At 37.7% G+C, this 14,801-nt stretch overlaps 1 protein-coding gene across 1 annotated transcript in view; it reads right to left on the reverse strand.

Annotated features, from left to right (window-relative positions):
• Positions 1-14,801, reverse strand: part of PDE4DIP (phosphodiesterase 4D interacting protein) — a 153,448-nt gene that overhangs the window by 111,479 nt on the left and 27,168 nt on the right. The window contains exons 2-5 of the mRNA XM_008583029.1: positions 13,387-13,463; positions 10,427-10,550; positions 10,064-10,239; positions 6,791-6,908 (exon numbers count right to left, since the gene is read on the reverse strand). Of these exons, the coding sequence (XP_008581251.1) occupies positions 6,791-6,908; positions 10,064-10,239; positions 10,427-10,550; positions 13,387-13,463 (495 nt within the window). The remainder of the gene's footprint in view (positions 1-6,790; positions 6,909-10,063; positions 10,240-10,426; positions 10,551-13,386; positions 13,464-14,801) is intronic.

Below are 14,801 nucleotides of genomic sequence, written 5' to 3' on the forward strand. Positions count from 1 at the left end.
CTAATTCTGTTGTCCTTGTTTCATTTTTTAAATCAACCACAGTGAAATTACATGTTAATAAATTTTGCTTATCTTATACTAGAGAAAAAATGCAGTGGAAAAAAAGAAACAAAACAAAAATTCCTCCAGACCGCTCTTTCCAAGTACGAGTACATCATTTCCCCTGCCTTCTCACTCTACAGGTCTGGTTTCATTTAAAGTCTTCTTTGAGATGAAGCTTTCAACATTCTGTAGAAGGCAATAATGTCAGTAACTGAAACAATTGCTAGCTTTTCCCTGCAACTTCATGGGTAATTTCACAGAGGAAGAGAAAAACGCTTTGTAAACTGTATTAGAATTTCTGACTCCCTAATGAAAAAGATGGGGACAAGTTGCTGCTGCATAACAGCTACATTAAAAAGCTGAGCATTCTGATTACAACAACATGCTAGTAGTGATCTGAATGAATATCAAGAAGGACTAGAAGGAAGCATAGAGTGATGTCAATTAGTGGCATGTCAAGTTTGTGGCATGTTTTTATTACATGAAGTTAATTATATCATAGAAGTTCATAAGTACTGTGGAAGTACACTCCCACTAAAATAGATGTTATAGAATGTTTTGGTAGAATGGAAAAGGAAAACAGCTAGAAGGATAGTAAAATCAATTAAGTAAAATAATCTTTTTCAAAACCGTCCATCTTATTTGAGGGAATGAAGGCTCTGAAGTGAAACTTCCTAGACTCAGAGATTATACCTCAGTCCAAACTTTCATACTGGGATCACATGAGAAATACCTATCTATGGGAGGTGGGGGAAATAAGTGTTCTTCACTTGCATAATTCAGACCTAGAAGTGCATGATCTGTGAGCTCTCCTTTCTTCTAAAGCTCAACTATGGTATTCTCAATTGTGATGGGTGGGGGAAGTAAAGGAAGTTGAATCAGTCCAAGCTCTTTTGTCCTCCAGCACCAGTAAGGGATTCTAAGGATGGTTGTGTTGGAGATCAGGGGATTTTTTAACCTCTGCAGAGCAGGCCCAGAGCTTAGAAATTGAACTTTTGCCTTCCACATTATAGGGGTGTGGCTCCTGTGGTTAGAGTTGGCAGGGTAAGCAAAGGTTTGGGTATAATACAGTGGAACTATGATGTTGCTACTATGAGCAGAAAAGGATATCACGCATAGCATAGGCTTCAGGTGTCACAAAAAGAAAGATTTACCATACGTTACCACATACAGAAGGGAGAGACAAAGTGCTTTATAATTGGTTTTATAATATTCTTCACTCCTATCTAATGCACAGAATGGACCTGAAGAAGCAGTTGATAGCTGTGTTACACCATGATTTTCCCTCTCAACAGGTGTCATCATTTATCTGGTTTCTGAGCAATCCTCAGGCTACACAACTACTGGGATTGCCTTTCTAAAATGCAGATCATATGCTTTTATTTTCCTTGCTTATTTTTTAAAAAAATTCTCTATTGCCTACAACATGAGGTCCTTTGCTTGACACTTATGGTACTTTCCAACTATATATTTCATCTTTCTCCAACACTTATTATATGTGTGGTAACACCAACTACTCCCAATTCCTTAACTATGTTCCATACCCCTGTATATACACCCCCTGTATGTGTCCCCCCCCTGCCTAGAATGATCTTCCCCTATTTTCTGCCTGGTGTATTTAGCCTTTAAGACCCAGTTCAAGGGTGAACTCCAGGTCCCTTTCTGACTTCTAAAGGTAGAGTTAATTCCTCTCATCTGTGGGTTTTTTAAAACACCATGCATATATTTCTATCTCATCTATCACACTACATTTTAATTTTGTTTACATGCCAATCTTTCAAGGCTTTGAAGCCCTTTGAAGGCTAGGCCCCCGTAGACCAGTGATTCTCCCTAAGCAATTTCACCATCTCCTAAAGTGCATCTTGGAAATTCGTGGCATGTTGTTGTTTTTGTTGTCACAGTGAGGCAAGAGGTGCTACATAACTTGCAAGGGCAAGAGGTGCTACATAACTTGCAATGGGCAGGACAAAGCATTGTCCCAAACACCAAATGACCTTCGAATGTTCCACTGAATGCTAATGGAAGTAAAAAACTGTTTATAATCATCTGAACCTAGAACTTAATTCTGCTGTATATATGACCACAATGTTAATATACAGTGAATTTTCCATGAATTTAAACTACTATGTAAATTAAGGGAAGATTGGATTTTGTCTGGAAATTTACCAAGAGATTGTCAGCTTGGTATTGCCACATGCTCATTACTAATGGCATAGCCCCTTGCTGTTTTTGAAATGCCAGCATAACATACCTTTATCACACTGAATTTGAAGCTAGGACATTTACAGTGATTTTTCTATACAGGTACAAGCACCCGACTGTTTCTTTATGTGTTTTCACATAGTTGAACCCAAGAATTTACATATTAAAATAAATGTTATTTTATTATGTTACTTTCGCTTTATGTCTCTTTTATATCTATCTCACAGAGTTGTTTGAGGATTAATTTGAGTTAATATATAAAGTATTTAGAGCAGCACTTGGCACATAGGAAATGCTACCATATGTGCTGATGTTATTACTATAGAGAATTTGTTGAATATTCATTTATAAATATTTTAAATTACACTTGGAATATGCATTTGAGAAATCTGTGGATTCACTTTTAGGTTTTATATTATAATAATCTAAACCATTTAAGTATGACTAAATATTCCCTTGATATTATAGAAAGTGCTTCAATATTTCTTTTAATCTAGGAAATTAAAGTAAAATATAATAGTCATTGTGACCAATTTGCCTTGAAACATTCACACTCTGTTGTGGTCCTCCTGGGAAGCAGTAACACAAATTGGAAACTTTGATTTCAGTCTTTGCCTGTAAAATAGTTCTTGTAGGGCCGGCCCCGTGGCTCACTGGGGTGAGTGCGGTGCTGGTAGCGCCAGGGCTGCGGGTTCGGATCCTATGTAGGGATAGCCGGTGTGCTCACTGGCTGAGCATGGTGCAGACGACACCGTGCCAAGGGTTACAACCCCCTTACCAGTCAGAAAAAAAAAAAAAGACGACACCATGCCAAGGGTTATGACCCCCTTACCAGTCAGAAAAAAAACAAACAAAAAACCCCAGTTCTTGTATGTGCAAGGGTAACAGGTGCAGAAGGAGAATTATGACCATTAACCTCACTAATGAATGACTGCTATATTTATTAATTTTATTTTTGTCTTTATAGCTGCTACTTATTTTAAGAATTGCCTCAGATTGTTAATATGGATAATGATAATAGTAGTTACTGTGTTTTGAGCAATATGCTGAGCACAACATATATATTATTTCTAATCCTTATCAAAGGTATTAGAAATGAACATTAGGTATTTTTATCCCTATTTTACAGAGAAGAGAACTGTATTTGCAGAGGTTATTTCACTTATCCAAGGCTATGCATCTAAAAAGTGGTGGTGCTGGGATTCAAACTACAAAACCTGAGCTCATTCTTTCATACCACTCTGCTTCCCTAGTTTGAATCCAGGGGACTTCATACTAGAATCAATTATCAAAGGATCAGGATTCTTTCTCTGAACTTGAACTTGACTGTATCCCTCCATAAGTCAGTCTGAACCACTTGAGTATGGCTAAAAGATCCCAAGACATTATAGAAATCACTTCAACATTTCTTTCCATCTGGGCCACAGAGTACAAGACAGAAGCATAGTGACCAAAAAACATATCCATTCCTTTGAATCTAAACACACATTGAGAGAAGAAGGAAGTTCTCACAGGATTATCTGGACACTCACTAAAAGGCTGCATTCTCTGGCCAGACCACTTTGGGATGTTTTAGAAATAATAAAATTCTGTTCACGCTGTCAGTACTTACAGCCTGATTATTTTTTTCCAAAAGCCATAGGGCCAAAGGGAGAAAGTAGGAAATGAGCTGTGGGAGGCTTTCTGTCCTCCACCCCAGAGAGGACCACCTGTGGCAAAGCTTTCCAACGTGGGTGTTCTAGCACAGTGTGCCTCAAAGTGGCCCACCTTTGTGCAGAGGTACCGATTCCCTCCAGCTGTGAGGGTGGTAGATAGGTCCTGAAGTGGCTATGGGCAATTACCTCCAACGACGAACAGCTCCAGTCACTTATTTCAAAGTATCACTGATGTATAATCATTTCCTATGAAAATGAATTTTCTATGAAAAAGTTTGGGCACCATTGTCTTACAGAATTAACAGCACAATATGGTCAGGTTTCTAAATGTACAAAATGTTGAATAACAACAGTAACAATACATTTTTATAGATTCCAGGCAACAGTAAAGAAGCATATAGATTTAGTACAATTTATGTGACTTTATGAATTTCTTTTTCCTACCCAGTGGTCATGCAATATTATTATCCTCTGGATGCTGTACTTATCTCTTTTTTAGGCATTCATTTAGAATATAATTTAAATAATTTTGTCTATTTGAAATTATAATCTTTCAGTTTTTCAAATCTGTTCTGAAAACTGATTCCAAACAAATTCTCCTCCTTAGCATTTCAAATACTGAACTACATATATCCACTTCAGTGCACACAAAAGAAAATGATGAAAATAAATATATATACATATATATCAGTATGTATGTGTCTGTAAATATAAAACTAGAGCAATGAGTGATTTTATTTCAGAATTTACACAAGTATTCTTCTTTTGAAAGTGTTCATTTTGGGGGCTAATACTTTTTTCCAGTGATGCTGGAGTCATTGTAATAGAATGTTAGTATTATAGGAGATTTTAGATATTTTTTGGGCTAATCTTCCCATTTTACACTTATGAAAGGTGAGAAGTAACATATCCGTAGTCATATAACTAGTAAAAAAAGAATCAGGATAGAAATCCATTTCTCCTTATGCTAGTTGAGTTCTTCCTACTAAAAAAGTGTTATGGGATCTTTTTAAAGAGTCCCTTCAGAAACTTTCCATATATAGATGCTCCTTGACTTAAATTGGGGTTATGTCCCAAATAAATCTATTGTAAGTTGAAAATGTTGGAAGTCGAAAATGCATTTAATACACCTAACCTACCTAACATCAAAGCTTACCCAGTCCAGCCTACCTTAAACATGCTCAGAACATTTACATTAGCCTTCAGTTGAGCAAAATTATCTAACACAAAGCCTACTTTATAATAAAGTGTTGAATATTTCATGAAATTTATCAACCAAGCCTATTTTATAATAAAGTGTGGAATATTTCATGAAATTTATCGAATACAGTACACTGACTGAGAGCTGCAGCTTACTGCCTGCCCAGCGAGTATCAGTTACCCTCATGATCATGTGGCTGACTGGGAGCTGCAGGCTGCCACCTCTGCCCAGCATCACAAGAAAGTATTGTACTACATATTGCTAGCCCAGGAAAAGATAAAAATTCAAAATATATCACTTTCTCACCATTGTAAAGTTGAAAAATCATAAGTCAAACCATCGTCAAGTCAGAGACCACCTGTATTTCAATATGTATAGCCTCTGAATTTTAATTTTTACTCCTATCTGTCAAATTACATTGCACACACATCATTTCTTGAGTTTGTTAACCAGATCCTTCCAACCAAAATGGAGCCACATTCTAAGAGGTTTACTAGTCTGACCAAGATAATGATTTCTTCTGCCCTCATTATGGCCTAAGCACACAGACTAGCCACCTCCAAGTGAGAAGCTCTATTTATTTACCTCTATGCCTTACAAATATTATTATTTGCTATATGTACCATGCATGGAAAAGGTAAGGAAGCACAGGTGTAAACTAATTCTTATCACTGTTCTTTTATCCTGACTTCAGCCTCTGTATATGTGAACCAATAAATTAAATCACATGTTTTGTTTTATCATTGATCTAAGACCAATGTAAGAATGTAAGAATACCTGGAAATTATTTATGTTGCTTGGGCACAGGTATATTCTAGGGTTCATTTAGAAAGTATATTTTTAAAAAATTAAAAATTGAATGGAGGAGGGGAGTTCCCTCTGAGGTAATCTCCAAAAACAACAATATAGATGAAAATCAATGCAGTTATTTTCACGATAATGAGGATTTCTCTTTTCAATATTAAAACTACAACATATGTTCTCCATAGTTCTAAATCGCTCAGTGTAGAAGGCAAAATTCTACGGTGGCCCCTCTGATTGTGCCCCCATCCCCAGTATCCACACCTTTGTGTAATCCCCAAACCTTGAGTATTGGTGGAAACTGTAACTTGCTTCTAATTAATAAAGCTTGGCAAAAGTGATAGAATGTCACTGCATAGTTATTCTATGTTAAACAGAAAAACTGAAAGAATTTTGCAAATGTATTGAAGTTCCTAATCAGTTGGTTTTAAGTTAACCAAAAGGGATATTATACTGGTGGGTGTACCCTAATCAGATTAGACCCTTAAAAAAGGGTCTAGGAGTGGGAGAAGCAACCGAATCTTCAGCTCCACTGCTGGTTATGAAGAAGCAAGCCCCATAACTTCTGAAGCCACACAGAATTAAATTCTGCCAGCAACCTAAGGGAGCTTAGAAATGGATCATTTCCTAGGTGTGCCTCCAGATGAGACAACAGCTCAGCTGACACCTTGATTACAAATTTGTGAGACCCTGACCAGAGAATCCAGCTAATCCATGTCTGGATTCCTGACCCACAAAAACTGTGAGATAAATGTATATTGTTTTAAACCACTAATTTTGTAGTAATTTGCAACACAGCAATGGATAAGTAATACATTTAGATATAAAAAAAAGTAGGGCTCATGAAAGCATGAAGCAAGTGCCTCAGGACATACAGCACAAACCTTACCTGTACTTCCATGCCAGTTGGCTCCTCCCGCAGATGTAGCAGTTGTTGTTTCTCTTGAGAAAGCTGATCTACAAGCCTCTCCTGGGCAGCCAGACTCTGACTCAGCTCCTCAATTCTCCTGGAGCAAAGGAAAAGAACAACAATTATCATTATGATACTATTACCTTTATTTTTTAGCTCATTCCAAAGATAGTATGGTCTAAAACAGTAGGTTTTTACCTTCAATACTTTTATTCAGAAAGCCATGTATTTTCTTCCCTAGCCTCCAAAGATACACACAATATTTTGCTTACATTTTCACTGGGTTTATGGATTTCCTGAAGACTATCCATGGATCTATAAGCCATAGGTATGTTAACTATTGGAATAAGGGCCCAGAGGTTGTTATTTTGGTCATTGCTATCTCATTCAAAAAACTGTTCTTAGATAACCATTGTGTGTACTCAGTGCACTCTACTGTACTGGGAATATATTGTTGGGAAAGACACAATCTCTGCGTTGCAAAACTTAAATTCTTTGAGTGTATGTGCTAGTGGTTTGGGGAGTGAGGAAACACAACTATTACTCAGTGCACTCTACTGTACTGGGAATATATTGTTGGGAAAGACACAATCTCTGCGTTGCGAAACTTAAATTCTTTGAGTGTATGTGCTAGTGGTTTGGGGAGTGAGGAAACACAACTACATAAACAAATAACAGAAGTAGAATGTTATAAGTGCTACCATAGTAGAGATATATAACATATAGTACATTGAATACTGACATGGAACTATAGGAAGAAAGATAAAGAAGTGATTTGTTTGACTTCGAGGAGTTTGGGGAAGCTCAGGAGAAGAAATGTGGAAGATTGGGTTGTTTTCCAGGCTCAAAGGGAAGAGCCTAAACAAAGAAATAAAGGCATGAAGATACAGTGTGTATTTGGGGAAGAATTACGGGAAAAAAGGTGGCAGGGAGGAGGCAATGGCTAGAGAAGAGGCTGGAAATTCAGACTAAGATTAAATTGTAAAAGACTGCATGCTGTGCTGAAGTGTACAAAACTATGGGTTCAAATCAAACAAAGTTATGTGATTTGAACCCATGGTTCTTTACTATATGAAAAGCATATCTTGCTATTTCTCTATATGTATTAGAGTACTAGAAATACCCGCCAGATCCTTGAAAATGTGCTGGGTATTAGATGAAATATTTCCAATTGTGATTATGATTCCTGTGTAATATAGTGATAGCATCTTGAAAGGAAAATAGTTTGGCAGAAAGGTGAGGGGCACCAGAAAGTTAAGTAGGAATCTCATAAACAAATGATAAATTCATTTAGAATGTGAGGATCGGCTAAGGTTTGGGGATAAGAAAGAACTTTAAAAACCTGAAAACATACAAATATAAACTGTAATGATGATGATGATGATGATGGTGAATGTGGACTCCATATGAAGTTCCCTATGGTACATGTGCTACAACACCTCTACTTTTCTCAAGCCTCATACCTCACTCATCCTTTTGGTCCTCAGTCTCTACAGATGTTCTACTCTCTTACTCTTACTCTCCAAAGTTGTTCAAGGTGTTTGGATATGAACTGTCTCAATTTATTTGTCAGCTGTGCATGTGTTGTTTTTTTTGGGGGGGTTGTTAATTTTTAGTTTAACAAGTGTTTATTGAAAACAGAGATGGAACAAAATCTCAGGGGATCTAGCAGGGAAGATCTGAAAGCAAATACAACATCACACAAAATTGTGCAATAATGTATATGCATATAAAGCAAAGCAACAATACAGAGACTTAATTCTGCTGTCACAAAAGCCTTCAGAGAATGATGAATGATGCCTTAGTGAAGTTTGAAGAATGAATGAATTTACCAGAAGGGAAAAGCGTGGCAGATGCTTCCCACAGAAGTAAAAGCTTGAGCAAAATTCTGGAGACCTGACATAGCTTTGGAGGAATTTGGACTCCAGCACTGCCTCAAACCATGTTACACAACTCTCTAAATGCCAGTTTCTTCATTTATAAAGTATAATAGTTCCTATTTCATTAGATTGTTAAACAAGCCATTATTATTATTATTACTAGTCTGGCATGAGTGAAATGTGAAGGAGTGATGGTGGGTGATGAGTCTGGAAGAAATCAGAGGGCACATCATAAAAGGCTCTGATGGCCATGTGAAGGAGTACAGATGTTATTTCCTGAAGGTATTGGAAAGCTTTTTTAAATACCTCTGCAACGACATGTGTCTTGGAAAGATCGCATTGTCATTGTGTCTACATGTGTTTTTTGCCTGTTCAGTTAAAAGCTCCTTAAAGCTTTTTGTGCCACCACAGTATCATGCACCTAAGAGGCTAAACTATCTGCTAATATTATGTTGTTGGATTCTCCACTTCAAAACTGCTCTGAATTGTTAAATTGATATGGAATGAAAGGGGCAGGACTAGAAGTAGAAAAAACATTTAGGAAGTTGCTGCAGTACCCTAGACAGTAGAGATGGTGTTAACCTCAACTGCCCAGTGACCTTCAGGACAAAATACAAGTTCCTTATTATGATATACAAAGCGGACACAATCAGACCAATATTCCCAAAACAGCTTACTCCTCACTAGTCTCTTTCCAGACCCTGTGCTCTAGTTACATAGAACTATTTATCGTTCTTGAAATATTACTTTCCCTGTGTCTTTCTGCCATGGTTTCTTCTTCTGCATAGAACATTTCCCTTCCCCATCTACTTCCTACCCCATTTCTTCTAACTCCTGTTCGTTCTTCAAAATTCAGCTCAGATTTTACCTCCTCCAGGAAACCTTCAATTGGCACTGTCTTAGTCTGTTTGGGCTGCTATAACAAAATGCTATAAAATGGGTAGAATATAAACAGAAATTTATTTCTCACATCCCATGCTACTTCCTTATTAAAATTGTGTAATGTTTTTCTTGGTGACAGAAACTGGGTCTTTCATTCTATAACCTTAGAGCTTAGCCCAGTATCTGGCATGTAACAGGTGCTCAGTAAATGTTTGCTGAATAAGTAAATTCAAATCTCTTGCTTACTACCATTTGACCACTTAATTGTTCACTTATCCCTATTTAGGCTCCTGACCTCCAAGAAGTGAGTTTTATTAGTGGATACCATTGAAGACTGAACCCTAAAAAGAAAACCTTTAGTTGTAGGGCCATAAAGTCTCAGATATGGTGAACATTCCACTGGCAGTCCTTAAAAGGGAACAGTGTGGCTGCTGTATGTTCTTGTAGCCTTGAGAACAGGAAAAGACAACATAACACGGAAGGCACCTACTTGTCTCTCTGGGCCAGGGCCTCAGTATAATGGTTCGGCTTGACCTGGTCTCCTGGTACATCTTCCCTGTCCTTAGTGACTCCCTTCAGTTTCTCTGAGAGCTCCAGGTTACACTCTTTCTCTGCTTCCACCAGAGCTGCCATCCGTGCAGCTTCATTCTTTGCTAGTCTGGATTCCTGTAAAAAGAAGGAAAACTGAGAGGCTACAAAGTCCACACCTGGGCTAGGAGCCCTAAGGTACAGGGATGCTTGATGAATTTGGGAGGGCAAATAGAGAGTGAAAAGGGGAAAGCCAGAAGGCAGGACAGTAGGGAAAGAGATAAAAGAGGACCCCTAGTTTTGGACCTTTGGAACTTCTACTCACCTCCTGCAGAAGCTGGATCTTATTCTCCAAGAGCTCATGAACGTGCTCTGTCTCCTGTTGTCGCTCCTCAAACTGGCGCCGGAGTTCAGCTTCATTATGGCTATTGAGATTCTCCACATCAGCCCTAAAACCACAGAGAATTAGCCAGTCAGAGCCAGACATATAATTTAGCAAGTGGACCCATTAAAGTTGTTCCAGTAATTCAGAGTCACACTGATGAGAAGAAAAATGAAGCATTTTTTTTCCTGTGCAATTATCTGTAGAACTGATCTTTCCAACCTTTTCAGGTAATCTTTTAGAAACTCTAGTTTTTTGTTGCTCATCAAGCAAAATATACTTGACTCCCTAGAGGGTTCATTATTGGTATAGCTTCACGAGGAAGAACTTTCATTTAGAAGGCAGGTAGTCATCAGATGGCTCAGAACTCAGCTTTTAGACTGCTCTCCTAGAGTGCTTTTTGTTAGTTCCCTGCCTTTCTTGTTATTTGAATTTAAGGTGTTCCTTCCATTTAGAAGGAATAGACAAGATATCCATTTGGACAGCTACAGAAATGATCTCTCCCTTTACATTCAGTAATCCTTAGCAGACTGTCCTGAATCTGGGATACCTACCCAGAGTTCTATTTTCCCATGGTCCCTTGCAGAGCTGACATTTAATCTATGGAAGCTCAGGATTTTGGCCAAGCTTTCCTTCTCTGATATCCCTAGGAATGAATGTCCAGGCACTAGCATGAAGCGGGTAAGGTATCACCAACTTATTTATAGTGAACAACAGCTGCTCTTGGATGTCTGAGGATTAGAAATTTGGAGGCAGTATCAGGTGCTGAATGATCTTAATTCCGGTTTGGTTTTATTTCTGCTTTAAGCCATTTGTTGAGAACCACAGACTATCATCTTGTTCTTAGGGCAGTATTGAACCTTTATAGGCTCATAAAGTACCAAGCCTAGTGGTACTTTAATACTTGGCCCAGAGAGAGCATACCTAGGGATACAAAGTGGAGTGGGGAAAGGAGGATGGGAAGGAAAGTCGGGGATACTTGGGTGGGGGGCATGGGATATAATCACAATTTGTGGTAATGGGCATGTTGCCAGTACGGATCTGGCCATCACATCTTGGGCACGAGTGGTGACAGTCAGCTTTGTACCCCATGAATATTCATAAATAATTTTTTTTAAAGCGTTATTTCAGAAAAAATTACTGCACAAATTAGAGCTGGGGGAAAAAAAAAAAAAGGCGCAGGAGTTTGTGTCCGTGGAGACCAAATGGGGCTTCCCTAAAGATTATTTAATTCCTTGGTTGATAGTGGCCATCCCAGAAGCTATATCGATCTTGAGCTTCTTTTTTATTATAAAGCCTTTTTTCGCCTATTAGTGGCTTGGTTGTACAATAACCCAATACCCCCAAATAGGCAGATCTCAGGAATCATCAATTTTTACTTTGACTCCATATTCCTTGATAAATGCAATAGACAACCACTAGCCACAATCACTAGGGAATGGAAGTTATACATTTCTTAAGTAATTCAGTTAGCCAGGAATGCCTGATTTAGGAGGCTACAGCAGTTATGAAGTCAGAAGACCCTCGAACTAGATGCCGGAAGATGTGGACTCTGCCATTGATTTGAGAAGACTTTAACCTCGCTGTACCTTAGTTTTCTCATTTCTCAAAATAGGATAATGCCACCTAATTTAAAGTTGATATGACATAATTTTTTTTTAAGAAGCATTAAACAAATTTCAAAATGTATTACCCAATTGTTACTATAAGTTTTTGGAAAATCTATTAGCTCACTTAATGTCTTAATAGGAATTTCATAATACCAGCACACTGTATATAATTAAATCTGGTTTTGACTATTCTGAACTTGCTGGATTGTCATCCTAAATATTAAGAAATACTGTAGACACAGAAGGAATGCCAGATCAGATTGATCCCAGGATATAATTTGAAAATATTTTTAATAATAGTTTTAATAATATTCGCCATTTAAAAGTAACTTTTTGAATTGTAAATACTATAAATTATAAAAGTAACCATTTTAAGAATACAAAAGTTTATAAGAAAAAAATCAAGTCTTCTCTCCATCACAAACTCTGATCTCACTCCCCTGATGTAAGCAATGTTACAAAGTTTGTTGTGTAATCCTCCACTTGTTTTCTATGCATAATCAAACACATGTACACACAGAGAGGACTGTTTGTCTTTACCCAAAGAGGCTTATACTATAAACATCACTCAGCACTCTTCCCCCTTTCTTAATCAAAGACTTCCCACCAGGACAATAGTATAGAGCTAACTCATTCTTTTTAATAGCTGCATAATAGTTCAAAGTATGGTTATACCAAAAGTTCTGCAACCATTGCTGTATTGATGGATAGTTGTTTCTAGTTTTTTACCATTACAAATAATGATACAGTAAACATCCTTTTACACTTATACTTTTACATTAGTGGTTTTATTTATGAGGAATAGATTCCTTCTAGGGATTCTTTGCTCAAAGGAAATACTTCTTTTTTACTTTAATAAGTGGCACCACACACCAAAAATGTCACAGCTCACACTCTCACCAGTAGTATATGAGAGTGACCATTTCCCCAAACATTATGTCAGCCCTTGATATTAGTCAATTGATTAATAATCTCTGATAAAGCACATTTGCATTTATCTCTCTAAAAGTAGGAACATTCATTATTTCCTGATTTGTTGATTGCTGTTTAATAGGAAGTTTATAATCCGAGGTCTAGTGGATTTACCAATCGATGGCAAGGTGTATCTGACCTAGTAAAAGACAGCCCAAGAGAAAGAAAGAACATGAAAATCCATCGTTTCAGTTCTGGAATCAGATACAGCATTCAAATGTCAGAGATAAGGTTAAGGAATTTGTCTCCAAATCTATTGCTTTCAGATTAGTAAGCCAGATGGAAAGGACCAGAGCTCATCTAATTCAAACTACAACTCACCATGTTTTATCCAGATGCTGTTTCTTGTCCTGGAGTTCTCGTTTCAGGCTCTCCACTTCAACCTTCAGCTCAATGTTCTGAAAAGTGCACAGGCATTAATCATCATTAACTGCTACAGACTCTCTGTCCTGGGACCAAATTTCTATTTGAGCCACTCACTCTCTAAAGCACTGGAGGACAGAGTATTTATTAAAACCAATTTTTTTTTTTTTTTTTTTGTGACCGGTAAGGGGATCGCAACCCTCAGCACGGTGTGGTCCTCACCACGCTCAGCCAGTGAGCGCACCGGCCATCCCTATATAGGATCCGAACCCGCGGCCTGGGCGCTACCAGCACCGCACTCTCCCGAGTGAGCCACAGGGCTGGCCCTAAAACCACTTTTTCTGCAAATACAGATCTATTCCTCAAAACCAAATTGTTACATATAGAATTATATCTTCAAATACCTGGGGATTTAATTATTTAAAGAAATTATGTTATAAACATTTTTGAAAACAATAATATGCTTTCATCATAAAATTGGACTTTCATAAATTGGGTTTGCTTAAGGTGAGAGGGGACACTGATGGTAAATCTATACAGGGAACAATTAATTTTTACTGACGTGAGAAAACAACAAGTAAGATTTTGGCAAACAGAAAAAGGAAATTAAAACATCCCAAGCAAAGTAAAGTATGAAAAAAGATTTAGTGAAATGTGCAAGATGCACCCATGCAGGTTAAGTAACCTGGTGTGTGGTAAGGAGTGTAGAAAATAATCTGCAACTAGTTTGTGAAATCATGCTAAGAAAATTGGATAGTAATCAGTAGAGATGAAGGACTCAACAGGGGGCTTTAGGCAAAACATTGCCATGATCAGGTTTGTGTTGAGGAAGGAACCTATGGTAGATGTGAAGAAAGTGAGCGAGTCAGGAGGCAAGTGACCAGAACAGGGATGGGGACAGTCTAAGTCCAAAGACACACAGGGAGAAGACTCAAAAGACATTTCAGAGAGAATCCATAGGGCTTGCTGACTTGTGTGATTCAGATTAGGCTGAGTGGAGGAGCAAAGATGATGTTGAGATTTCTAGCATGTGGGTGGTGATGCATTCTATTTACTAAAATAGAGAACGGGAAAAGAGGAGCAGGTTTGTAGGGGAACTTAAGGAGGAGTCTGTAAATGTTAGTTGGGAGTTTATTTTATTTCATCTCAGAGCTGAGTGTACAGAGATGAATTAGTCTCTTCACTGATGGGGTCCATAACACAGTATTAAGCAAGGATGTTATTAATTTAGAAAGTAAATAAGCCTTTAGATAGGAGGTTGACAATGTGATTGAGGATACATTGACTGAATTATGGAGGAGAGTATTGTGGGTACTAGAAGAGTAGGAAGGATTTTACTCTATTATCACCATGTAACAACCACTAATACCTAG

The sequence above is a fragment of the Galeopterus variegatus genome, unplaced genomic scaffold (assembly GCF_000696425.1).
Source record: "Galeopterus variegatus unplaced genomic scaffold, G_variegatus-3.0.2 Scaffold2798, whole genome shotgun sequence".
Taxonomy (NCBI): domain Eukaryota; kingdom Metazoa; phylum Chordata; class Mammalia; order Dermoptera; family Cynocephalidae; genus Galeopterus; species Galeopterus variegatus.